A 26,453-nucleotide genomic window follows, 5' to 3' on the forward strand; every position below is an offset into this window, starting at 1 on the left:
CCCATCCCCTCCCCCCGCAGGTGCCATCCGCCGCCATCCGCCCTCTCTACCCCCCCATCCCCAGGTGAGGGGGGTGAGTTCAGGAAGCGGAGACCCCGAGGAACCCAGCAGGGTCACCATTTGCAGCGCAACATGGCAGGTAAAGGAGAAATCCCCCTCGCCCCCTGACAAGGCACCGCTTCCTTCTTTCTCCCTCCATCACCCCCTAGCGACCGCCCGCGCCTCGCGCGGAGCCACAGGACGCCCCTCGGGTTTGAGGGAGTAGGGTCCAGAGGGGTGGGGTGGGGGCGGGGAGGGCTCCCGGGAGGCAAGTGGTCACAGTGAGAGTCACTGGGCTTGGAGAACGGGGCTGGCGCCGTGGCGGGGGGGGGGGGGGGGTGTGCCGGCGAGCTTGGGGTGAGGCGTGGGTGGGGCGGGGTGGGGGCGCGTGCAGATTTGTCCCTCCCGCTCGGGAGCCTGGTGGATCCTCTCCCACCTCCCCACCTCGCCCCTTGCCTTTATTTTTTTTTTCCTGCAGGTCTTCATTTAATTTGTATTTTTCCCCCTGCTGCAAGTCTTCTTGGGTGTATATACACATTTATTTTGCACCGAGAAGAGCGCTTTACAAGTTAAATACAATGGGGGCATATGTGTATTTTTTCCCCCACTGTGGATGCCAGTATTTTTGAGACTGGAAGCCTAAATTTTTTGTTTCGAACCATTTCGTTTCCATTTCTTCCCTCTTACCGCCGAAGAGTGCAAGGCCTTTCATGTACAGCAAGTTGCATGAAAATAATTTAAACTTTCCGTTTAGTATGTTAGCTTTTTTGCAGATATCCTTTTCCCAAAAGGGTTTGGTAGAGTTAGTTAAAATAGTTGCGGAGTTCAGAGATATAAATAGCAAGGAGAAGAGAGATTTAGGTAGAAGCTTTGAAAGGGAGGGGAAAGGATGTAGAGAGAAAATCAGTTTAGGAATAAATTTAGCAAAGAATAGGGGTGATGGGGGAGAGAGAAGTAATGTAATTGCTTTGAGAATTCTTTTTGTACATGTTGGTGTTGCTAAATCTTTTCCTTCATGTAGTAGAACCAACTCCGGATTTAGATTCAGTTTCTTTCTCCGTAGAGCCCCAGGACATTTTCACCATTTCGACCTCAGTACTTGCACGTGAAATAGAAACATTCCGCGATGAGACCAGTTTTCCGTGCTATTATATTCATTATTTAGATGATTAAACCTTTTGAAAAAGTTAACGTGTCGGATTGACTTAAGGTTTGCTATAAACAAGTTGCTTGTTGGCCTTGTTGAATAATGAAATGAGATTAAAATTGTTTTGCACGAGATGACATGTTAGCGAAATGAATTCTTTGCCAGGTCCTTTGGAGTCGAGGGATGAGGTGAAGGGAGGCAGAACAAGCTTCCTTTGACAGTCTCTTTAGCAGCATTCATTTCGGTTTCTTTTCCTCTCTGTCTGGAGCCAGTGATTTGCTGGTAATGAATGCAAAGAAATGGGTGTAGTGTTTGCTGTGTGTGCACTTTGGTGATAGGGTTCATATGAATCATTACTTCTTCCCCAGGCAGTAATGTTCCCGAAGTTTTCTCTTCGTTCTATGTTTCATGGTAGTTAACCTTATTAATTCTTCTGCAGGCTTTTTGTACACTTAAAAAGAAAACTCTTTAACTCTTGGTATTTACTTTTTTTCTGGTAGGTCTTGCCTGAATGTAAGGCTTTTACTGTATTTGAGAGGAGGTTTGTGAACAGATGTATAATGACCGTAGATCATGTGCCTTTAAATAATTTCATACCTGGAATGTTTGTTTTTTTCTTTTTAATACAGTACCAACTATTGGGGTCTCATCTTTTTCCAAACTGGTGCTCTTCGTGGTAGTTGTATGTGTGGGCAGAACTAGGCTGTTAGTATCATGCCAACCATGGATACCATCTCTGTGTTTACGAGAGTCAACATAAGCAGAACTCGGTTTTAATTGGTATGTTTTCTTTTTCCAGGAGCTGGAGGAGGGAATGATATTCAGTGGTGTTTTTCTCAGGTGAAAGGAGCAGTAGATGATGATGTAGCAGAAGGTAAGAAAGCGTTTAATAATGCAAATTTTGGATATATAATTTTTTCAGAAATGTTTCCTACTGAGGGATTTCCTTGAAGCCGAAACTGCTATAAATTCAAGATGATTTTGTGTTTATTGTCCAAGAAATGTAAGAACAGTTTTAAAAGTTACCTTTCTGAGAAACAGCCTTAAATTTCATTTGTTATTTATGCCTTGTTTTTATTATTTTTTCCTCTGAATTTATATGAAAGGTGATGAGACATACAAAATCCTCACGTGAAAGCTGTGAGCTGCATTTAAGGGTTTCTTTGTTATGTAAATTCCACATACAAATAAATGGCGATGCATTTTTATGTTTGTACATTGTTTTAGATAAGTAAATTGAAATAGGTGCCAGAAACATTCTTAACAGCGTCTTTGATTTTTATGGGAAGATTTTTAACTACTTTTGAATTTGTCCACTTTGGGAGTGTGATGCTGATTGGCATATTCTGTGAAGAAATGATAGCTCAGGTTATTCATTTTGTTGTCTTTCTGGTATTTAGGTGGATAAGACAGTAACAATGCTATGCATATATCGCTTGTCTTCTAGGAAGCGCATATTCTTGTGCAGGTAGAAACTGTGTTTGATCAGTTGAAGTACTTACGTCTAATTTTCTCCCCAAATTTGTTTACTAATGTGTTTCAGAAGTTTAAGTTTTGGAACTTCAAGGTTTTGCATTCATTTGAGATGGTCTTAGGCAGCAGAGGCATTTCCCACAAAGTTGTTGCATTGTTTCATTCCTCAGAAATGTTGACGTTTTTTAATGGTATTGTGTGTCTTGAATTACAGTAGGAATTTTCCAAACAAAACTCATAAATTTAAACATGTACTTTTGAATTTTAAAAATTTGGTGAAAATTCATAAACCTTTTTTCCCTAGATTGTGTTGTCCTCATATTTCTGACCTGTCTGTAGGGTACTCTTTTGGAGGTTTTTTTTCAGGTGGTGGGTGGTAGCCGAATGCTTTTATTTGCTTGTGTCAGTGTCATTCTTAATGAAGTGTCTGTTTTAGAGTGTGGTGAATCCTATGGGAAGCCAACTGGCACAGGTTATACTTGTCATATTTTACAGAGCTCGCTCACGTTCCTTTTCTTTTGAATCCGTATCTATTTCTTAGATGAGAAACCAGAGACAAAAGAGACTGACTGATAGTCATGCAAATAGTGTAAATCAAGGTTTTCTGATGAAGTCAGTAGTGTTTGACTTGTTTAGAGAAATAAGTCCTAACTTCAAGGGAGGAGTTGTGTATTACTCATGTTGTAACTATATTACCTGTTGAATAGTAGACACTCCAGTATTGGATCATTAGTTCTGTGCAGTTGTGTAACACTCAGCAAATTATGAAAGTGCTGTATACTTGGAAAATATTCTTTGGTTGAATTCCATTTATTCCCTTAGGAAAGTTCCCCTAAATGCTGAGCACTGAGGGTGCTTGGTGTCTAGAACATAAACTCTGCCCACAAGGAGCTCATAGTTTGCTTGTTAAACATTAGGCAGAAAGACCGCATGGCTTTATTTAATGAGAAGAAATTGATATTTCAAACTGAAGATCATTTACCTAACTGAACCAAATAGCTTGTGATATACATTAAGTCCTCCCTTAATGTTCTGTGACTTTAAGCAAAGAAAGCAAGTTCTATAACAAAAGATGCTGAGCAGAAAAAAAAGTCAGTTTTCAAGAACATACTGAGGTGAAGTTAGGAGATAAATGAGTTATAGTTCCCCTTTGCTGATACTGAGTAGGTGCATTTTTCTACTGATTCATTAAATAATTTTCTTTAGAGGTTAAATATTTTAACGTAAGCATATTCTTAGCATCCTAAAACGCTGATACTTGGTATATAATTTTAGTAAAATAACATATATCTTAGTAAAAATACGACTTGTTCTAATAGGTATCATTATACAAATGTATTAAGTATAAAAATCCAATTTTCAAGTGACACCACTTTAATTTGGGTATTTCTGCATGCTAGAGTTTGAATATTATAGTCTTGTTTGTTTTACTAAGGGAAGATTTGCTTTTCTGAAGTAAAATAAGATTATTAACACATTCCCTACCCCCCTACGTTTAGACTGATTTCTTAAACAGGTTACATGTAGCTCAACTTTTACTTGCCTGTTTTCTGTTAATGATACATCTTGATTGTCTCCATATTGCCTACCTTTCTCCCGTCTACATGCGGTCAGCTGCCAGGGCATACCATTTTTACTCTTAATATGCCTTAATATTCTTTGCATACCTGCTTTCACCTCTGTTCAGGTTTCCACTCTCCCTCATCCGAGTTGCAGTAAGTTCCTAAATTATTCCCTGCTTCTTCATCCTATGTTTTGCTTGAGAGTTAATCTTAAATGCAGTCCTAGTTTTGTCGTTTTCCTCATAAGTCCACGGTGGATCACTGTATCCACTGGATTAGGAATTAAGTTCAAACATCTCAGTCTAGAATGTGTGACCTTTGTCCAATATGGCCTCTCCTTCTCTCAGTTTATTTGCTGCTATGGCTGATGACCCAGCTAAACAGATACTGTTCTTCAAAGGCGTTCTATGCTGTCTTACTTTAGGGTCTTTGTTTTTGCTGCTTCTACCTTGGAATGCCTGACAGTCCTCCCACAGTTCTCTTACCAGGATCCTGTTCATCCCTCAAATCATGCCTTTAACCTTTTTGCTAATTCTGTCTTTTGGAAATACCTGTTTTTAAAATCTTTCTTTATGGCACTTTATTACATAGATATCATATAGTACCCCACATCTCTACTGTTACGTACTACAAAGTTTAGTGCAGGACTGATTTATCTTCGTACCTTATGCAGGCATGAAACTGCTCTGTCTAGAACAATGCCTGGCACACAGTAGTTGAATATTTGTTTGAATGAAGGAACATAAATATTACTGTTCTTAGGTTTTGAAAGGGGATGAGAAGTGGTAAGGGGATGATTGAGATGTACTTCTAGCAGTCATGGATTTAGTTATTTGGTAGGCTTTTTAAAATAAAAATTTAAAATGCTGTCTGCAGAATCATTGGTAGGCTTTTTATAACCAGATTGATGATATACAACCGTATAATACAAAGAAATCAGGAGACCTAGGGTTTTTACCCTAGCTCCAACACAAACTAGTGTGTGTCACTGGGGATAAGTACTCCCCTGGGTTTCTGTGTGTTTAGTAATGGAATAATAAGAACAGATTAGGTGATTTCTGCTCTTCCTTGTACTGTAATCTTGTTAATTTCCAAAAGCATCTAAAAACAGCCCAAGTTCTTTTTTTTTTTTTTTTTTTAGTGAGACAGAGTCTCACTCTGTTAGGCTGGATAGCAGTGGCGCAATCTCGACTCACTGCATCCTCCGCCTCCGGGGTTCAAGTGATTCTCCTGCCTCAGCCTCTTGAGAAGCTGGGACTACAGGCGCATGCCACCATGTCCGGCTCATTTTTGTATTTTTATTAGAGATAATTTTGCCATGTTGGCCAGGCTTGTTTTGAACTCCTGACCTCAAGTGATCCACCTGCCTCGGCCTCCCAAAGTGCTGAGATTACAGGTGTGAACCACCAGCCACAGAATTATTACTACTGGTAATTAATACTACTGATATTATTTGAGATGCTGGACTCTCTAGAGGCCTTAAAAAATAAATTATTGCTAGTAATCTATTTTATATTTTTAATTTTTCTTTTATTGAAAACTTTCTGTCATGAGACAGTAGGTAAGAGCACAGACTCAGGTGCTAGGCTACATGGTTTGAATCTTGCTCAGCCATTTATCAGTTGTGTGGTCCTCTCTGTGCCTAGCTGCCCTCTGTAAAATGAGGATAACAATGAAACCTGTCTTTTTTACAGTGTTGTTTTGATGATTAAGTGAATTTATACACATAAAACAGAACAGTACCCAGCACAAAAGAGCCTTATGAGGATTTGGATACTATTACTTGAACCTTCATATTATTGTTACTTTGAAGGAAGAGTCTTTGGAGTATGAGTAAATTGGGGATTTGTCTTTAAAGCCTATTAAAAATTTCTCAAAGTGAAGGAAATAGCATGTATGTGTGTTTTATACATACTCTTTGATTCCACTAATAATAAATTACCAAATACATTCAAAACTAACCTATAGATTTAGAGACACATATGAAGCTGGTAAAACTATGAAGAAAAGCTGTGAAGTAAAAGGAAAAAAAGTACTGTAAAAAGTACTATGAAAGTCAGTATAGTGGCTGCCTTTAAGCTGTTGGAAGGGAGTTGTGATTGGGAAGGGTAGGGGAGGCCCTTGGGTGCCATCTTGACTGGAATGGCGGTTGTACAGATGTTTGTAAAGACTAACCTGGGCATTTTTGTTTCAATTTTTGTTTTTCTTTATCTGTTAAATTTTACAATAAGAGGATTTTAGAAATCTAATACAGTACTAAAGAGTTTAGGATGGAAAATGGCAGTCCCCTACCTCCCCACTCCCTAATCCCTAGTCCATCTCCTAAGAGCAGTTGTTCAGCTCATCTGCTGGATTCCTTGGTGCATCATTTCCTTTTTGGGTATAAAATGATATTTCTGTATCTTGTCAATTTTAGCATTTTCAGCTGACTTGCTCATCTAGTAGGTGATAACTAAGCTGTTCACATTATCACCCCCATTTCTGTCCCTATTGTGCCCCAATGTTACATCACACACTATGATTAAATTGGACGTCAGTGCTTAAGTTGTTATGACCGTGCACACTTCTCTACTGAACCAGTAGTGCTCTACAATGTTTATTTCATCCTGAAGGTAATACAGTAATTGCTTGTTTGTTAAGTTGGCTACTATTTGCTTTTTTAAAAAACTTAATCTGGAAAGTATGTGGAATAGTATAATGAACTCCTGTCACCCGTCATTGTCAACGGCCAGTGCTGCCCCATTTATGCTTCCATCACTTGACCCTTTCCCATCCTTTTGTTATTTAATAATGTAATATTTGTTTTTAAAATCTGGATTTAACAAAATAGAAAGCAAGTTCATTTTTTAAAGTCAAGCAGTAAGAAATTTTTTCTAATTTTGATAATGTGTTTAAATTTTGCTTGTGGAAATAAATTGTTAAAGATTCAGATACATGTGGATAATCTGAAGTGTGTAATATTTGGTCAAAATAATGGAACAGGCCAGGTGCAGTGGATCACGCCTGGAGTCCCAGCACTTTGGGAGGCCAGGCAAGAGGATCTCTTGAATCCAGGAGTTTGAGACCAGTCTGGACAACGTAGTGAGACCTTGTATCTACAAAAAATAAAATATTAGCAGGGTATGGCGGCGTGCAACTGTAGTCCCAGCTACTCAGGAGACTGAGGCTTGAGCCTGAGAGGTGCGCTATAGTTAGGCTGTGATTGTGCCACTAGACTCCAGCCTGGACAATAGAGTAAGACTCTGTTTCAAAAAAAAAAAAAGGAACAACTTAACCATTCAAGATAGTTGTTTTAATTATTTTAATATACATTTTAATTGTTTAGTAATCTTAAAATATCAGATGTTGTTAAATATTTAATAATGAACCTCATCTCCATATTTGATAGTCTTAAACTTTCATAGGAAATTATTTTAGGATATTATCTTATAAAGTCTGATTTTATGAAACTTGGATCCAAGTGCATTGTGTGTTTTCAACTGTTTGCTTTCTGTTTACTGTTGGTAGGATTTAGCCTTGTGGACTGGGTCTTGAAAATTTTTTTTTAAATGGTAGAGGCTAAAATATGCCCAAATAAGGACATAAGTAAAAATTTGAGAAACAGTCCATATTGTGATATCACACACAATTTAATGGTTTTAGTCCATACCATATGTTTAATGCTATAATATGAACAGAATTTAAAATCATGTCTCTTCTGCATCTTTTTTTTGTTAAAGACAAAGTCTTGCTATGTTGCCCAGGCCGTCTTCTGTGTTTCTTAGAGTAGTATGCATGTTAGATTTAGGCAGTAAGGTAAGTTAGTAGAAAAAAATAGTAGAACCCTGTTGCTTTGTGGATTTAAAAATAGTGGCACATTAGCTGTATTCCGAAACCTAATGACCTATGGTGAAGGTCTTAGTTAATATCCTTACCTTGTATGACATGTGACACTTCTTTTTCTTAACACTAGCATTACTACTGACTGAAGTCTAGTAGACCTCACTCAGTACAGTCACTTAAAGTAGTAGTGTCAATTTACCCATTAAATACCATGAATGATAGTATCTGTTTAGCATAAAATAGTTTTCTTGCTTTATTTTAAAATACTAAGTTTTTTCACATTCATTTGACAAAAGATTATGAGAGATAAAGGCCATTGAAAACATACTGCTGAAATTTTGTCTTGTTATTAAAATAAACCAAAAATTAGTCTTGGATGTTTCTTAGTACTCTGTAATAGTGAATGACATATTAAAGTCAAGTTATTGAAAATTGTAGAATAAGCAGAATGATGAGAGGTTGAAGCAAAAATTCATAAAATCAATGAGGTTACAATATGTTACATATTTACATATAAATGTTTGCCTAGTTTATCTTAAAGTTGAGTTGTAGGAAGAAAGGTAAGTTTCTTAATGCTGTTAAATAGGAAAACTGAAGGACTGGAAATAGCTAAAAAATTTTAGCTAATATCCTCAACTATAATCTTGTTGCCCTTTAAGGTGATGATGGAAATTATAATTAAGTAATCAAGTATCCATAAGATGCTTCCTCAGCAGACGGAAAGAAAAGTAAAAGCTGGCCGGCCGTGGTGGCTCACGCCTGTAATCCCAGCATTTTGGGAGATGGAGGCAGGTGAATCATAAGGTCAGGAGTTTGACACCAGCCTGGCCAATATAGTGAAACCTAAAAATACAAAAATTAGCCAGGTGTGGTGTCGTGTGCCTGTAGTCCCAGCTACTCAGGCTGAGGCAGAAGAATGGCTTGAATCTGGGAGGTGGAGGTTGCAGTGAGCCGAGATCGTGCCACTTGCACTCTAGCTTGGGCAACAGAGCAAGACTGCATGTCAGAAAAGAAAAAGCCTGGGTGCAAATTAGATTTTCTATAAATAAACTGCTGTATAGTCATTGTAAGGAAGGCATGGCATGGCCATCTTGAGTAACCTAAATTTTTTGAGTGCTTAACTATGTACCAGGCATTGTTTTAGGTGCTTTACATCTATTAATTTACTGTTCTTCACAAAAACCTTGTGAAATAAGTAGACTGGTGGGAAAGTTAATTAACAGTATAATCTTGAGCAGGTGATGAAGCTGGGATTCTTACCTCAGACCTTTCACTTTTCCTAATATAATTTTATTTCAAAACTTGATCTCCTTTTAGTTCAGGTGAAAGTGTTTGATGTTGTTGAACTGCAGCTCTTGTTTATAACAAGGTTTATTTGTAATGCCTAGTAGATAATTTTTATTTTGAAGTAATCAAATATAATTTGGAGATTTATTGAATTTTCTGCTAATGGCATTCTTTTGAGACAGGGTCTTGCTGTGTCACCCTGGCTGGAGTGCAATGGCATGATCACGGCTCACTGCAGCCTCAACCTCCCAGGATCAAGTGATCCTCCTGCCCCAGCCTCCTGAGTAGCTGGGACTACAGGCACAGGCCACCACGCCTGGCTAGTGTTTAAAAATTTTTTTGATAGAGACAGATCTCAACATGTTGCCCAGGCTGGTCTGCTAATGGCATTTGTTAGCTGAGATGTGCTGTCTATAGATCGGTTATAAGGGCTTTGTTAACCCTCTGATGTGTGTGAAATTGTATAATTGTACATATGTGCATTTCTCTGGTCAGAGTCCATAGCTGCCATCAAAATTGGTATCATGTAGTCCAGTGGTTCTCTAAGTGTGGTCTGGCAACCCCTGAACTCATTCAAACTGTCTGTGAAGTCAAAACTATTTTCACAGTAGTACTCAGATGATACTTGCCTTTTTCAGTACACTTTGCAGCAGTGGTACAGAAGCCATCTTAGCATGAGATCAAGACAGTGGCACAAAAGGGTACTTGTAGAGGTAATCATCATCACCATGTACTAGCAGTTTAAAAAACTATCAGTTTTAAGAATGTCCTTGAAGCAGTAAAAACTTAATTTTATTAAATTCTACTTGAACACATATCTGTTCAACGTTCTGCATGACAGAATGGGAGGTATACCTAGAGCACTCTGCAAGGGGGCAAAGTACAGTGGTTGTCTGGAGGAACAGCATTGGTGCAGCTGTTTGAGTTTCAACTGCTGTTTTCATGGAACATCATTTTTATTTGAAATAACTGGTAAACTATGGTTATTCGGACTTGGATATTTGGTGGACGTTTTCTCAAAAGAACGGTGAAACTGTTGCTTCAGTAGACAGTGTTTGTTGCCCATGATGAAATTTGAGCTTTCAAGCAAAAATTAGAATTTTGGAAAACGCGTATCTGTAATTGTGAGCTTGACAGCCTCCCAGTACTTAAAAGATTTTTTCAAATAAAATCAGTAGTCATATTAATGAATGTGATTTTTTGATAAATATGTCAACATTTGGAAGATCTGTGGAACTCAGTGAATCAGTCTTTTACGAGTGACCAATGCATATGATGTTAAACAGTCATATATCAGTAAAAGTGCATGCTAGAGCATTGAATTTTAATGTGACAGACTACCGATATGTTTTCACATTCCACAAACCTTTAAGAATCTACCACTGAGGAGTTTTGGTGTCGTATCAAAGGTATATCCATAACTACCTGAAAAACCTATTAAAATATTCCTCCCTTTCTAACTACGTTGTCTGAGTGAGGCTGGATTTTCTTCACATATTTAATCGACAAAGCATATTGTGGTAACAGTATATTGAATACAGAAACAGTTAAGAGAATCTTCATTCTGTTAGGCCAGATATTAAAGAGATTTGCAGCAGTGTAAAGCAGTGTCATTAATTTTGTTGGTGGGGAGGGGGGGTATAGTCATTTTTCATAAAATTTTTGTTAATGTGTGAGGTTTATTGCTATTTTACAATGAAGAAATATTTTAAAGTTTAAAAGCTCTTTGTTGTTCTAAGATTGTAAGAGTTAAGGGGATCTATCATTCAGAAAATTTGACAGTTGTTGGTTTAGTCTGTTCATAGATTTCATTTTAGTAATAATGCTTTACAAGTCTCATGAACCACAAGATAAGTGATCAGAACAGTGTACTGCTTTTGTGCATGAATGTCTTAAAAAATTGCGTATGAAAGTAGTTTCTGTGACTTGAAATTATTTCAGTCCCCTCCCTCCCTGTTCTTTTAGATACCAAATTAGATCTGCCTTAAGCTCTTTCAGCTGGTGATCTTGGTGAAGGAAGAATACCTTCAGGACGTTAAAGTATCTATTTTTAAACTTACTCTCCCTTACGGAGATTAAATACCAGTAACAGATTTGCCAGAATAAAATAATTATTTACGGTTTCCCCCACAGTGGCTGCTCAGGTTCAACTATCAGGAACACTGAAATTCTCACAGCCTAATTTAGTGCCATCCTGGGTTGCCTGCCTCGTCATTAGAAGTGAGTTGGTGACCTTGACATTGTGTTTATTTTGAGCCCAACATGTAGCAGTTTGGTGATGTGTGGTCTGTTCTAGGAAAGAAGGCATAAAATGGGCTTGGTAACTGTCTCCCAACTTAACATTAAAGGGAAGGGAGAGGGGGAACAATGTTTTTCTGAAAATCCTAAAGTGAACAACATAATTCCATTTTAAATAGTTAAATTTCCCATTCTAAAGATGTAATATCAACTATTGCCTAATATTTTCAGTATTTTTGTGGCTGTTTTCTATGCTTGAATGCCAGAGCTTGTAGACTTTAACAGTTTTCTGTCCAGTTTTAAACACAGAATGTAATTTTTAAAAACTCAGCAAATTTTTAAAAATTAATGTGAATGTTTTTAGTTAATGTTGGCAGTAGTTGATTACAATATCATCTAGATCTTTGCTCTTGGCAAATGTGGAATCCTTGGCAAGTCGTTGAATACTTCTATATAGCACATTGCCGGGAGTTACACACTTGCAGCTTTTAGTTTCTATTGGTTAAATCCTCTCTGTATGTTCAAATACCAGATGGAGTTTTCTCTTCTGGAATCTTTGAATGATCTCTTTTTATCCAGTTCACAGGGTCTGTGGACCAGTGATCTGGTTTAAGAACTTCTGCTCTAATCTTATAGTTATGCCTATGTTTACACACTTACTGAAACTTATTTATTGGACTCTAAATTTGGAAGAATCAAGGATATTTGTATGGTAATAATGGTGTTTAGACTATTCAGGAGGGTATTTTTTCTTATCAATCCTCTTATTACTTTTTCCTGAGATAATATGGGAGGGATTAATCTTCTCTAAAATACTGGACTTGACAGATTTAGTGCATTCCCATCTTTTTTTTTTCCCACCCTTTATTAAAAACTGTCTCTCATTGGTAAAAACATTAGAGGGATATATTGGATTTTGAACCAGTTGCTTATTTTATACTTTAATCAGAAGGAAATTTAAGTTCTTCAGTAGCTTGTGCTAAGAGAGAAATCAGAGTAGGTAAAAAGGATTGGGGGCAAAATTTTAAAAATTTTCTAAAGCTGCAGAAGAACATGGTTAGATCTGAAACAGTGTTACTTTTCATAACCTGCCATTGCAGGCTCGTCGTAGGTCTGCTCTGCATGAAAGTAGAAATAGTACCTTTTTTTGGTGTTACCCTGTGTGTCTGTTTTTTCCTGCTTACCGCAAGGTAAGATTCTTAAGGGTAGATGACTTTCTAAGGTAACATAAGAGGAATCTTTCCTTTTGGCTAATAGAGTGGGAAGACTCTAATTCAAGAGAAACAGGCTATTGTAGGCAATAAATAGTTCTGAACAAATTTCTTATCAAGGCATGCAACATGCAAAAATGGTTGTTAAAGGAATTGGTAGTAGCAAAGGCATTGCTTGTTCTGTCTTTTTTCTCCTTGACATAAAGTGAGCATTATTTTTTTTTCTAGCAACAGAACCAATTTTTAGTGAAAATTTTTAGCTACCTAATGTTTTTATGCATATTATAGAAAACACATAACATAATAAAATTTACCATTTTAACTGTTTTCAAATACACCATTCAGTAGTGTTAACTCTATTCATACTGTGAAACAGATTCTCAGAACTTTTTCATCTTGCAAAACTGAAACTCTATACCCATTAAACAACTCCCTTCTTCCCCTCCCCTCAGCTCTTGGCAGCTATCATTCTACTTTCTGTTTCTGCAAATTTGACTACTTTAGATTCCTCCTCCAAGTGGAATTATACAGTCTTTTTGTGACTGGCTTATTTCATAATGTCTTCAGGGTTCATCCCTGTTGTAGTATGTGACAGGATTTCCTTCCTTTTTAAGGCTGAATAATAGACCATTGTGTGTATATATCCCTTTTGTTTATTCATTCATCCTTTGATGGACATGTTGGTTGCTTTCAAGCTTTAGCTCTTGCTTAAAGCGAGCTCCTAGTCTTTTTATATATATTGGGTTCTGTGGGAAGGAACAAAGTAGGTACTTTCTGTAATTAATTTGAGTAGTCTAGGTAGAACATTGAAAGTGTCAGTTTAAAGGATTTAGACATTAGTGTAGTTTTATTTTTAAAACTCCTGTTTGATTGAGTCTGCATCTCTGATTTTTATGGGGGGGGAATAGAGCTAAGGTGAGACTTTGTTCAGCCGCAAGTCAACAGGTATCTGTTGAGTTCCCAGTGCTGTGGAGAATGTGAAGGAGATAGAAGGTATTGTTCCTTCTAGGTACACTGGAGGTCCATTTTATTGAAATAAACATTTCCTATAGCACTTGGCTTTTGGTATTACTCCTATTTATGGTACTGTGAAAACCTCTAATCCCATGTAAAAATTTTACGGATAATACTAGAGTCTGAGTAGTAAATTACTCTCCCTTTTCTAAGTTGATTTTATGCTGCTTGATATTGAGATGGGGATGTAGTACAAATCTTTACTTGTTTCTTGGAGTTAAATTTTTAAAAGTCCCATATTGCAGGTCTAAGACCATAAATTTGTCTTTTACTGCTTTCGAATAGACATGAGTTGGAGTTTTCTAATTAATATTTTTAGAGACTTCTTTAGGTGAATGTTTATGGTAGCCTGCAAGCTACCATACTGTGATTTTTACTGTTCTATTAGTACCTTAAACACTGAATTACTTTGCGACCCAGCAGTTCTACTCCCAGGTGTGTATCTAAGAGAATTGAAAACATATCCACCCAAAACCTGGTATATGAATGTTGCTTAGGACCCTTCCTCACTCATGATAGCCAAAAAGTGGAAACAGTGCCGAGTCTCCATCAACTGATGAATGGATAAAGGTGGTGTATCCATACAATGGTATGTTACTCAGACACTAAAAGGAATGAAGTGCTGATGATATGTTTCAACATGGATAGATTTTAAAAACATTCTAAGTAAAGGAGCCAGTTACAAAAGACCATAGAGTTTATGATTCCATTTACATGAAATGTCCAGAATAGGCAAACCTGTAGAGACAGAAAGTAGATTAGTGTTTGCCAGGAGTGGTGTGAGGGAAAGGGAGTTGAGAATAAGGGCAGTGATTGCCATTGGGTGCAGAGTTTCTCTAAGGGGTGATGGAAATGTTCTGGAATTAAATAGTAGTGATGAATATATTTAAAAGCCACTGAATCGTGCACTGACTTTGGAAAAAATACTAGTAAAACAAAAATTAAATGGGAGAAAAGTGGTAGGATTTACTCTTTTCTTAAAAATGAATTTCTAGGCTGGGCACGGTGGCTCACGCCTGTAATCCGAGCACTTTGGGAGGCCAAAGTAGGTGGATCACCTGAGGTCAGGAGTTCGAAACCAGCCTGGCCAACATGGAGAAATGCTGTCTCTAGAAAAAATACAAAAATTAACTGGGCATGGTGGCACGCGCCTGTAATCCCAGCCACTCAGGAGTCTGAGACAGGAGAATTTCTTGAACCCAGGAGGTGGAGGTTGCAGTGAGCCGAGATCATGTTACTGCCCTCCAGCCTGGGCAACAGAGCAAGACTGTCTCAGAAAAAAAAAAAAAAAAAGAGTTTCTAGCCTGGGCATGGTGATTCACATCTGTAATCCCAGCACTTTGGGAGGTCAAGGTGGGTGGATCGCTTGAGGTCAGGTGTTCGAGACTAGCCTGGCCAGCATGGTGAAACGCCATCTCTACTAAAAACACAAAAATTAGCTGGGCTTTGTGGCGCTTGCCTGTAATCCCAGCTGCTCAGAAGGTTGAGGCACAAGAATTGCTTGAACCCAGGAGGCGAAGGTTGCAGTGAGCCAAGATCGCACCACTGTACTCCAGCCAGCCTGGGTGACAGAGCTAGACTCTGTCTTAAAAAAAAAAAAAAGGTTTTCTACAGCCAATAAACTGCATTTACAAAAGAAAAACATTCATTTTGCAGCACTATACTTCTAAGTCACACACAGACTACATTTACATCTAACTTTCCCCACTGTATTAATCAAATCTAGTTTGTACATCTGTTTTACAAACCAAATATAGGTAAAGGTTTTTGTTTTAATAACTAGGTTAAAGAAATCTAATAAAGGATGGACATGATGATGCACGCCTATAGTCCCATCTACTCAGGAGGCCAAGGCAGAAGGATTGCTTGAACCCAGGAGTTCGAGGTTACAGTAAGCCATGATCGTGCCACTACACGCCAGCCTGGGTGACAGAAAAAAAAAATTAATACATATATAGAATGGTAAATCAAGAGGAATACAGCAAATGTATGCTTCCCTCTTCTTTGTTCCAGTTTCTTTGTCCTCTCACCAGAGATGCCATCACAGGTTTCTTATATATCATCCAGAAGCGTTTTATTTTGTATTTGCATATGTTTTTAACAGCCGTCTTTATCATTTTGGACTTGAAAGTAGGAAAATGTATTCTAGGAATCCATATTAGGCAAGGTCTATAGGCCCCACCTTAAAGAGGATCTGATGAGTTGCCTGAGAAATTAGCATTTTCTTTTAACCAGTAGATTAAAACCATACAGATTTCTATGTGGAGTGTTACTGAGAAGGTTGTACACATTTGAAATTTACATCTAGATGTGCAATTAGTGGACTCTAAACAAAGCTAAGTAAAATCTGTAATGTCTAAGATATCCAAGTCTTTAAAAATAACAGTTTGGGTTCATGGATAACAGTTCATAGATAACTTTAAAAATAACAGTTTGGAGTCTTTGGGTTGTAGACTTCAAGTCTGTCTTCTTTCTCCACTTGAATCTGATTGTTCCTGGCAGTATGTAAAGTGACCGGTTCATTTTGGTGATTTATTTGATTAAGACTATACTACACATTATAGAATAGGCTAGATCCTAAAAACATAATGTGTGTTCTTAACTGTTCAGTTAACACGTAGGCCTTTTTGGTCACTTGTCCACCATGTCTAATTCTCAACCTAATTTCTTGGGAGTTTTGTTAATATTCCTTAAAATGCCAAAACATCATGATTTGTATACTGCTCAGATTGTATACTGCTCAGCTTGATTAGAATAAAGCTTTGTTAAATTTTTGCTATGCAAAAGTTTTTTAATCTTTAAGAATTTTTATTTGTTAAAGGAAAAATAACTTTGATTATAAATGAGAAATTTACAAAATAAGTGCTCAAGAAACTGAGCTGCCTATGTGTATAAGTGCTTTATATGTATTATCTCATTTAATCTTCTCACTATAAGGGTAAATTATTACCTTCATTTTATAGATGAGGAAATCAAGGCTTGGATAATGTAACTTGCCCAAGGTCACGTAGTTGGAAAGTGGGGGAGTGAGGTGTTGAACGTTGTTGGTTCTTCTCACAGCCCGTGTACTATACGTAAATGAAAAAATCAAATCAAATACAGGCGTGCCTCAGAGATATTGCTGCTTTGGTTCCAGATCACTGTAATAAAGCAAATATTGCAGTAAGATGAGTCACAAATTTTTGGTTTCCCAGAGCACATAAAAGTTATGCTTACACTATCCTGTAGTCTGTTAAGTGTACAGTAAGTAGCATTATGTCTGAAACAGTGTACATGACAATTAAAAAGTACATTATTGCTAAAAAATGTTAATAGTTGTCTGAACCTTCAGCAAGTTGTGCATATTTTGCCCCTGGAGGATCTTGTCTTAATGTTGGTGGCTGTTGACTGATCAGGGTGGTGTTTGCCGAAGGTTGGAGTGACTGTGGCACTTCTTAATGAGTGCCAAATGAAGTTTGCTGCATCAGTTGACGAAATATTTCTCTGTAGCATGCAATGCTCTTTAATAGCATTTTACCTGCAGTACAAGGTCTTCCAAAATTGGAGACAATTCTTTAACCCTACTGCTGCTTTATCGACTAAGTTTATATAATATTCTAAATTTTGTTTGTTTCATTTCAACAGTGTTCACAGCGTCATCACCAGCAGTAGATTCCATCTCAAGAAACCATTTTGTTTAATTAAAAAGAAACTCGTCATCTGTTGATGGTATCATGAAATTGGAACAATATATCTTTAGGCTCCATTTCTAATTCTAGTTCTCTTGCTGTTTCCATTACATCTGCAGTTAACTTCCTACGTGGAAGTCTTGAGCCCCTCAGAGTTATCCATGAGGACTGGAATCAGCTCCTTTCAACTCCTGTTTATGTTGATATTTTGACATCCTGACATGAATCATGGATGTTCTTAATGGCATCTAGAATGTTGAATTCTTTCCAGGAGGTTTTCAGTTGGCTTTGCCCAGATTTAAGAGGAATCACTGTCTATGGCAGTTATAGCCTTACAAAAGGAATCACTGTCTATGGCAGTTATAGCCTTACAAAAATATATTTCTTTTTGTTTGTTTGTTTGTTTTGGAGACAGTGTCTCACTCTGTTGCCCAGGCTGGAGTACAGTGGTGTGATCATGGCTCACTGCAGTCTTGACCTCCTGGGCTTGGGTGATTCTCCCGCCTCAGCCTTCCAGGTAGTTGGGGCTTTAGGTGTGCACCACTGGCTCATTTTTTAATTTTTTTGTAGAGTCGGGGTTTCAACATGTTGCCCAGGCTGGGCTTGAGCTCCTGAGCTCAAACGATCCACTCACCTTGGCCTCCCAAAGTGCTGGGATTACAGGAGTGAGCCACTACGTGCAGCCTGTATTTCTTTAATAATGCTCATAATTGTCTTGTAAGTCAGAATCACACCTTGATCCGTGGGCTGCGGAATGGATATTGTGTTAGCAAGCATGTAAACAACACCTCCTTGTCCCTCTCTATCAGAGTCCTTGGGTGAGCAGCAATATTTGGAAATGAGTTGTCTTTCCGAGCAGTAGGTCTCAACAGTGGGCTTAAAATGTTTAGTAAACAGTGCTGTAAACAGATGTGCTCTCAACTAGGCTTTTTTCTAGAGTGCAGGCAGAGTAGATTTGGGCCCTAGAATTCAGAATGGTCAATGAGCATTGGCCTCAACTTAAAGTCACCCAGTTGCGTTAGCCCCTGACAGAAGAGTCAGCCTGTTCTTTGAAGCTTTGCAGCCAGGCATCAGCTTCTCCTTTCCAGCTATGAGAGCCCTAGGTGGTATCTTCTTCAAATACAGGACTGTTTAGTCTACTTTGAAAATCCATTGTTTAGGGTAGTCACCTTTATCAATTAAATTATCTTCCTTTCACTTGAACACTTAGAGGCCCATAGGGTAATTGGCCTGATTTCAATATTGTATCTCCAGGAGGCCAGAGGAGGGGGAGAGATAGGGATAGGGGAACTGCCAGTAGGTGGAGCAGTCAGAACATACAGCATTTTTAAGAATTACATTTGCTGTCTTATGGAGGTGCTTCATGGCATTCCAAAACAATTACAACAGTAATATCAAAGATCATTGATCACAGATGACCATAACAGGTATAGTAAAGATGGAAATTTTGAAGTTTTGCAAGAATTACCAAAGTGTGACACAGAGACACAAAGTGAGCACGTACTGGAAAAATGGTGCCTTTCGGCCGGGCGCAGTGACTCACGCCTGTAATCCCACCTCTTTGGGAGGCTGAGGCGGGTGGATCACGAGATCAAGAGATCTAGACCATCCTGGCCATCATGATGAAACCCCACCTCTACTAAAAGTACAAAAATTAGCTGGGCATGGTGACACGTGCCCGTAGTCCCAGCTACTCAGGAGGCTGAGGCAGGAGAATCATTTGAACCCGGGAGGGGGAGGTTGCAGTGAGCCGAGATCGCCCCACTGTACTCCAAGCCTGTGTAACAGGGCAAGACTCTGTCCCCCCCCAAAAAAAAAAAAAAAAAAAGTTCCTTTCTAGCAAGGTTGACTCAAACTGTCTTCTTTTTTTTTTTTTTTTTTTTTGACATAGTCCCACTGTGTTGCCCAGGCTGTAGTGCTGTGGCACGATCTCGCCTCACTGCAACCTCTGCCTCCGAGGTTCAAGTGATTCTTCTGCCTCAGCCTCCTGAGTAGCTGGGATTACAGGTGCCGACCACCACGCCTGGCTAATTTTTTTATATGTTTAGTAGAGACGGGGCTTCATCATGTTGGCCAGGTTGGTCTCGAACTCCTGATCTCAGGTTATCCGCCCACCTCAGCCTCCCAAAGTGCTAGGATTACAGGCGTGAGCCCCTGTGCCTGACAACAAACTTTCGGTTTATAAGAAACAGTATCGGCCGGGTGCGGTGGCTCGCGCCTGTAATCCCAGCATTTGGGGAGGCCGAGGAGGGTGGATCACGAGGTCAGATTGAGACCATTCTGGCTAACATGATGAAACCCTGTCTCTACTAAAAATACAAAAAAAATTAGCCAGGCGTTGTGGCAGGCACCTGTAGTCCCAGCTACTCGGGAGACTGAGGCCGGAGAATGGCGTGAAGCCAGGAGACGGAGCTTGCAGTGAGCCGAGATTGCGCCATTGCACTCCAGCCTGGGCGACTGAGCAAGACTCCATCTCAAAGAAAAAAAAACACAGTGTCTCTGAAGCACAATAAAAGTATGCCTTTATAATCTCACCATTTTTATGTCACATCTGTTAATATTTGGGTATAGATCTTTCCAGCATATAGTTCTTTTTCCACTGCAAATATATATTTTCAAAATTGTTATCAGACATACAGTTTTGTATTATGTTTTTTTGCAGTTAACATATGTGAGACGAAGATAAATGGCTGTATATTTAATTGGATCTCTAGTGTATTTCATTTAGACATTTTGGTTGTTTATAATGTTTGCTATTATAAAGATCATGATGAACATCCCTGTGAGAATCTTACTGCTTTAGGATACATTTCTGGAAATGGGATTGCTGGGTCGAAAGGTGTGATTTTTTTTTTCCTTTTTTTTTTTAAATGGCTTATGGTATTTATTGCCAAATCACCATAGAAAGTTGGTGTTGATTTTTCACTTCCTCCAATAGTGAATGGGAGTGGCCATTTCCTGACCTCTTGACAATACCTGGCACAATATTCACCATTCAGAAAAATCTTTTCCAGTTATTTGTTTGAGCAAATAACTGTGTTGGAGCCTTTTTGTGTTCTTTGTCTAGTTTTCTTTGGTGATGCTTTTTTAAATTTATTTATTTGTAGTATCACAGCGCTTTTCCCCTTTGGAATCATACATCGTAGTGGAGGAACGTTGGAGGGAAGCTCAAAGAAGAAATAATTTGGATCTGCATTACATGGGAAAGACTTCCTAAATGAAGTGGATTTTTTTCCTTTTTCTTTTTTAGACAAGCAAAGGAAACCGGAGAGTAAGGAAACAAACATTTGAGAATTGCTGTGTTTTAGTTTTCTTATCTGTAAATGGGAATAATAGTACTTGCCTTTTTGTTTAGAGGATTAAATGTACATGAATGCTTAGTTTTGGCACATAGTAAGCCTCAGAAAATTTAATTGATATAGTTATTTTGCTGTCTGATGCCCGATTAACAGAATTAACAGTTTGACAGCAGAAGAATAAAAGCCTGTTCCAGTCCACAAATTGAGATCAACTAGTTTTTGAGGTTTTGGGCACATTTTAGGCACTTCCAATAAATATACGTTACATTAATGACTAACAGTTCAGCTTGGTTGGGTTAGGCATTTGGCAAAAGCTAGGGAGAGATTAGTTTCCCAGCTTCATCAGAATTGGGATTAGTTTAGGGTCTGGTACTTTGACTATTAATTTGACTAATTTAAAATAATTGTGCTGAGCCGGGCACGGTGGTGCGAGCATGTAATCCCAGTTAATTGGGAGGCTGAGGTGGGAGGAGCGCTTGAAACCAAGAGTTCAAAGCTATTGTGCACAGTGATGCCTGTGAACAGCCACTGCACTCCAGTCTGGGCAGCGTAGCATGACCCTGTCTCTGAAACAATGAACGAAAATTAATGTGTGGCAACAGAAGTTCAAGCTTGTTTCTTTTTTTTTTTTTTTTTTGTCTTATTTTCCCTTTTTTCTCAAGTTCCTCCAGTGTTTTATTCTTCCCTATAGTTATATATTCTGCATCTTCTCCCAAGAGTAATATAATTGGGTGGGGTGGGGTGCACCTAGAACATGCAGGAGGGTCCAAAGCACCCTTCCCTGTTGGTGTCTGTTTCTCATAGCAGGAGGAATGGAGTTTGAGAACATCTGAAGAGATGGTGTCAGGCACACTGAAGGCTCTAAAGCATCCTGTTATTGGCTACCCTTGCTACCTAGGGCCACGTTGTAAATAGTATATTCTTTATGTTATAAATATTTTCTCTTTCTCCTCGTTCTTTTACTCAGTTGTTTGTATCATGATCTGAGTCTTTTATCAGAGTCTCAGGTAGGCTGACAAATATATTTAGAGCCCTTGGAAAATTCTACAGAAGTCTGAATAGAAATAGAAAGCAAATGTTATTGTACCAGTGAACACGCTTAATTCCCCACAATTCCTTTTTCAGAAGTATGCTGTTTTGTTAAAGAAGAGTTGTATTGGCCTGATATCAGCACTTATCTAGCTTTATGTGCATATGAATGTCCTGGACGTCTGGTTAAAATACAGATGATGATGGTGCATTTGGGTCTTGTGGGGGAGCCTGTGATTTTTGCATTTCTGATAAGCTCCCAGTGATGCTGGTGTTGCTGCTGCTGGTCCCCAGACTACACTTTGAGCGGCAAGGCAGCTTATAGCCTCTTTTTAAGGGTAAGAGAGACCTAGTATCTTGATTTTTTTACTCAGCATTTTTGACAGAATAGATAGATCTATTGTGCTGTTCTCACATCAGTTAACGTTTGTTCTGTAAATGAATTAAAACACCTCCTTGGGAGTTTTGCACTAGCTCTTAAAAGAGCAGTTTGCGTCATACTGCTACATGTTAGCCCTCTCTAGTTGTTACTTTAAATTTGTATTTGAATTTCAAGTTTGGCTCAGGCTAAGACCTTACCATACTTAGCAAAGGTGTGCTTTTTGCTGGTAATTTGCCTTTAAATTTTTATCTTTGTCATTTTTCTGTTTGGTTCCTTAGCCTTGAGGCACCTGTTCATCTCAGATCAGGATTTCTCTCCCTTACCAGCTATCTAAGTTTAACGTTGTTTTAGGTTGATTTTTATTTTATCCATGTAGCTCATGTATATAGTTTTTTAAAAGTCCGTATTTCAAAATACTTATAAGGAAAATGAATTTTCTGTTTCTGTCACCTGTCCTCATCTTGAATCCACTTTAGCTATTTCTTCTGGTATTTTTTCATATTTCTTTTTTGAGACGAAGTCTTGCTCTGTCCCCCAGGCTGGAATGCAGTGGCACCATCTCGGCTCACTGCACCTCCTGGGTTCAAGTGATTCTCCTGCCTCAGCCTCCCAAGTAGCTGGGACTACAGCTGTGCGCCACCATGCCTGGCTAATTTTTTATATTTTTAGTAGAGATGTAGTCTCATTATGTTGGCCAGGCTGATCTCGAACTCCTGACCTCAGGCGGCTTGCCCGTCTTGGCCTCCCACAGTGCTGGGATTACAGGGATGAGCCACCATGCCCGGCCTATTTTCATATTTCTAAACTAAGTGCTCACACAGCTCTTTTTAAAAGCAATCCACAGATGGAAATGGTAGCTAAGAACTAACGTCCCCTAGGCTCTTCCTACTGCTCCTCCCAGCGTTCTCAGTATTGTTACACTGTGTTGATTGTTTAAGCCAGTGTTCAGAGTTGTAGTAGACTGGATAATGGCCCCCAAAAGAAATCCACGTCCTAATCTCTGGAACCTGTGACTGTTACCTTATATGGCAAAAGGACTTGCAGATGTGAGTAAATTAAGGATTTTGAGATAGGGAGATCATCCTAGGTTATCCTGGTAGGCTGTAAATCTGTAAGCACAAGGATGCTATAAAAGGGAGGCAAGAAAATCAAAGGGAGGAAACAAGAGACAGGAGTGATTGCAAGGAAAGGGTCACAAGCCAAGAAGTGCAGGTGGCCTCCAGAAGCGAGGAAAGGCAAGAAAATGGATTCTTCCCTTAAAGCTTCTAGAAGGAACCATCCCAGCTGACAACTTCACCTTAGCCCAGTGAAACTGATTTTTCACTCCTGGCATCCAGAACTGTAAGAAAAAAAAATTAATGATGTTTTAAGCCACCAAATGTGCACTAGTTTGTTACAACAGAGATAGAAAATGAACGCAGGAGTGGACATTGTGCATATGGCTGCTGTATAATAAATTCTGATTTTTTTTCTATTATAACATTGTTTTCTTTAGGATTAATAATTACTTTATTCATTTGACTTTTAATCTCCCATCACTGTTTTCTTTCTGCACCTTTCAAAAGCCTTCTAATGTAGTTTTCCACATGATCAGGAAGAATCAGATTATGTTCTTCATGGAGTTCTCCATCATGTTTCAGTCTGGAGTACTTCGTTTCGTTTTCTGTGAATCTATCACTAAATCATCCGCAAATCCTCTTCGGAGAGTAATCCCCTCTTAATATATTGAAGTACATCAGATGTTCTATCAGTTTTACTTTTGCCTTAAGCTGTATCCCTCCAGCCCCTTGCTTCAGTCTGGGCAGTCTGTAAGTCTGGTGCACAGCTGTTGTCCTGGGATTTTCCTTCATCATCATCATCGTGATCATCATCATTGTGGGAATTCCTTTTGCCTCTCCTGTGTTGGAGCTCCTTGTTCTTGGATCCCACATCTTTTTCTTTCTTGTTTTATGCTGTTATTTTGGGATGGTACACAGTGTCCTGTGCTTTATGGGAAAGATTTCATAGGAGGTAAAATTTTTGAGATCTTACCTGCCTGGAAAAGATGTCTTTATTCTACTTCACACTTTGAGGTTTGGCTGGTTAACATTTTCCCTTAGAATTTGGGAGGTGTTTCTTTTGTCTGTTAGCTTCCGGTGTTGCATTTGAGAACACTAATGCCCTTCTGTTAACTGATTTTTCCTTTCTGGATGATGTGCTTTGGTGTGGGTCTTTTTTATTAATTGGACTTGTACTCATTGGACCCTTGCAACTTGTAGATTCATTTCCTTCCTTTTTTTTCCTTCTCTGTTTTATTTGTTCTTTCTGGAACTTATCTGGATCTTGAACTTTTTGTGCTGGTCCTCTTCCCCGCCCACCCCTCCCCCACTATTTTCCATTTCCTTTTTGTTTTACTTTCTGGGGGAGTTCCTCAGTTTTGTTCTCAACTCTTTCATTTATTTTTACTATTGTATTTTTAAGAGCTCTTTTGCCCTTTGGAAATAGTGTGGATGGTGGTAGTTTTAAGCAGCCCTGGTTTTATAAATGGAGTATCTATCTTGTCTTTGAGAAGATTAATAGTTTTTTGGGTTTGTTTTCCTTTTCTAATCTAAGCATCTATTTCCTTTGAGTTTCTTTTTTCTTATTCATATTGGTAGACTTTGGTATCTGGTGATCCTTGGTTGTCTGTCTTAGTTCTTAAGAATGAGGTACTAAAAGTAAATTAGAAGCTTTGTGTCCACTGGCAGAGATATTCAGCTTCTCTGTAGGGTGATGAGCCAGGAACCCCCAGGTCAATATCTCAAGATGAGAAGGAACTTCTAGTGTCTTATCTCAGGGGGAGGTGGGGAGGTGGGATGGGTCACATCTTAAGCCTGGCTGCTGACATTCTGGGAGCCAGTAAGATCACCGAGCAACTCATGGATTAATATGCAGCCTTTCACTTAATTTTATTTTTAATTTGACCCCTCACCACCAGCTTCCTCTCAAATTGATACCTTTCCTAGGTCAGGTTCAGTTTCTCCAGGAGGTAGTCTTGTTCTCTATTTTAGAGTCTAGCTTCTCTGCATCTTGCATAGATGTTTCACCCAATAGCTGTTTTGAATTTCATGCCTCACTGCAGCCCTCCAAGGTGCCTGGTGCTTCTGTGTCCTGACTTGGCAACCCCTTTTGCATGCTCAGAGGTTTCACTTTATTTTGCTGAGTTTTTTGTTTTTCAGCACATTGTTGTTACCTTCCTTCTGGTGTTCCCTTGCATTTTCTTTGTTCTTATTTTAGACTGTTTTTATTAGTTTACTGTCATTTTAGTGCAATTTAGAAGATAAATGCATGTTTTACATCTACATGTTTAACAAGTGTATCAGTAAAATGTTTATAGTTTCTTTTCATTCACGTCTAGAACACTTGGTAATCACTTTCTATACAATAGAAAAGGGGAATTCACAGAATTTATATAAAAGTAGATTTGTTTTCTTAAATCTAAATTCTGATATTGTGTACTTTTCTTTTCTTTTTTTTTTTTTTTTGAGACTGAGTCTGGCTGTTGTTGTCCAGGCTGGAGTACAGTGGTATGACCTCGGTTCACTGCAACCTCCGCCTCCTGGATTAAAGCAGTTCTCCTGCCTCAGCCTCCTGAGTAGCTAGGATTGCAGATGGCTGCCACCATGCCTGGCTAATTTTTTTTGTATATCTAGTAGAGATGGGGTTTTACCATGTTGGCCAAGGTGGTCTTGAACTCGTGACCTCAGGTGATCAACCTGCCTCAGCCTCTGCGCTGGGATTACAGGCTTGAACCACTGTGCCCAGCTTGTGGACTGTTTTTAATGGCCTTTCCTTTCTTCAATTAATAGCAAAAAATGATAAAAATTAAAATAGCTTTTGTCTAAGATACTAACCTGCGTTTTTAGACCTAAATTTCAGGCAGGAAGCAGTCAGCCAAAAGCAGTGAGGTTTTAAACAACTTAATATATCAGAGAAAACTTTAGCTTTCTTAGATAAAAATCAGTTTATATTTTTTTACTCCTGAAATAATTTTAATTAATACATACGTTTGTCTTAGAATGAAGACATTTGTCATAGACCTTTTGGGCTGCTGTTAACAGAATACCACAGACTGGGTGGCTTACAAACAAACAACAGACATTTGTTTCTCACAGTTCTGGAGGCTGGGAAGTCCTAGATCAAGGTACCTGCAGATCTGTTGAGGACTTGCTTTCTGGTTCAGAGACAGCTGTGTCTTGACATGGCAGAAGGGACAAGGACTTTCTCTTAGGTCTCTTTTTTTTTTTTTTTTTTTTTTTTTTTT

At 38.6% G+C, this 26,453-nt stretch overlaps 1 protein-coding gene across 2 annotated transcripts in view; it reads left to right on the forward strand.

Annotated features, from left to right (window-relative positions):
- Positions 1–6: 6 nt before the first annotated feature.
- PPP2R2A (protein phosphatase 2, regulatory subunit B, alpha) overlaps positions 7–26,453 on the forward strand; it is an 81,250-nt gene continuing 54,803 nt past the window's right edge. The window contains exons 1-2 of one of the 2 annotated variants that reach the window (XM_011983841.1): positions 7–139; positions 1,986–2,060. In XM_011983841.1, the coding sequence (XP_011839231.1) occupies positions 133–139; positions 1,986–2,060 (82 nt within the window). In that variant the 5' untranslated portion in view covers positions 7–132. Of the gene's footprint in view, positions 140–1,535; positions 1,598–1,985; positions 2,061–26,453 lie in introns of those variants that run through there. The other variant, XM_011983840.1, reaches the window with a different exon arrangement.

Source organism: Mandrillus leucophaeus, unplaced genomic scaffold, assembly GCF_000951045.1.
Source record: "Mandrillus leucophaeus isolate KB7577 unplaced genomic scaffold, Mleu.le_1.0 Scaffold256, whole genome shotgun sequence".
In the NCBI taxonomy this organism is placed as follows: domain Eukaryota; kingdom Metazoa; phylum Chordata; class Mammalia; order Primates; family Cercopithecidae; genus Mandrillus; species Mandrillus leucophaeus.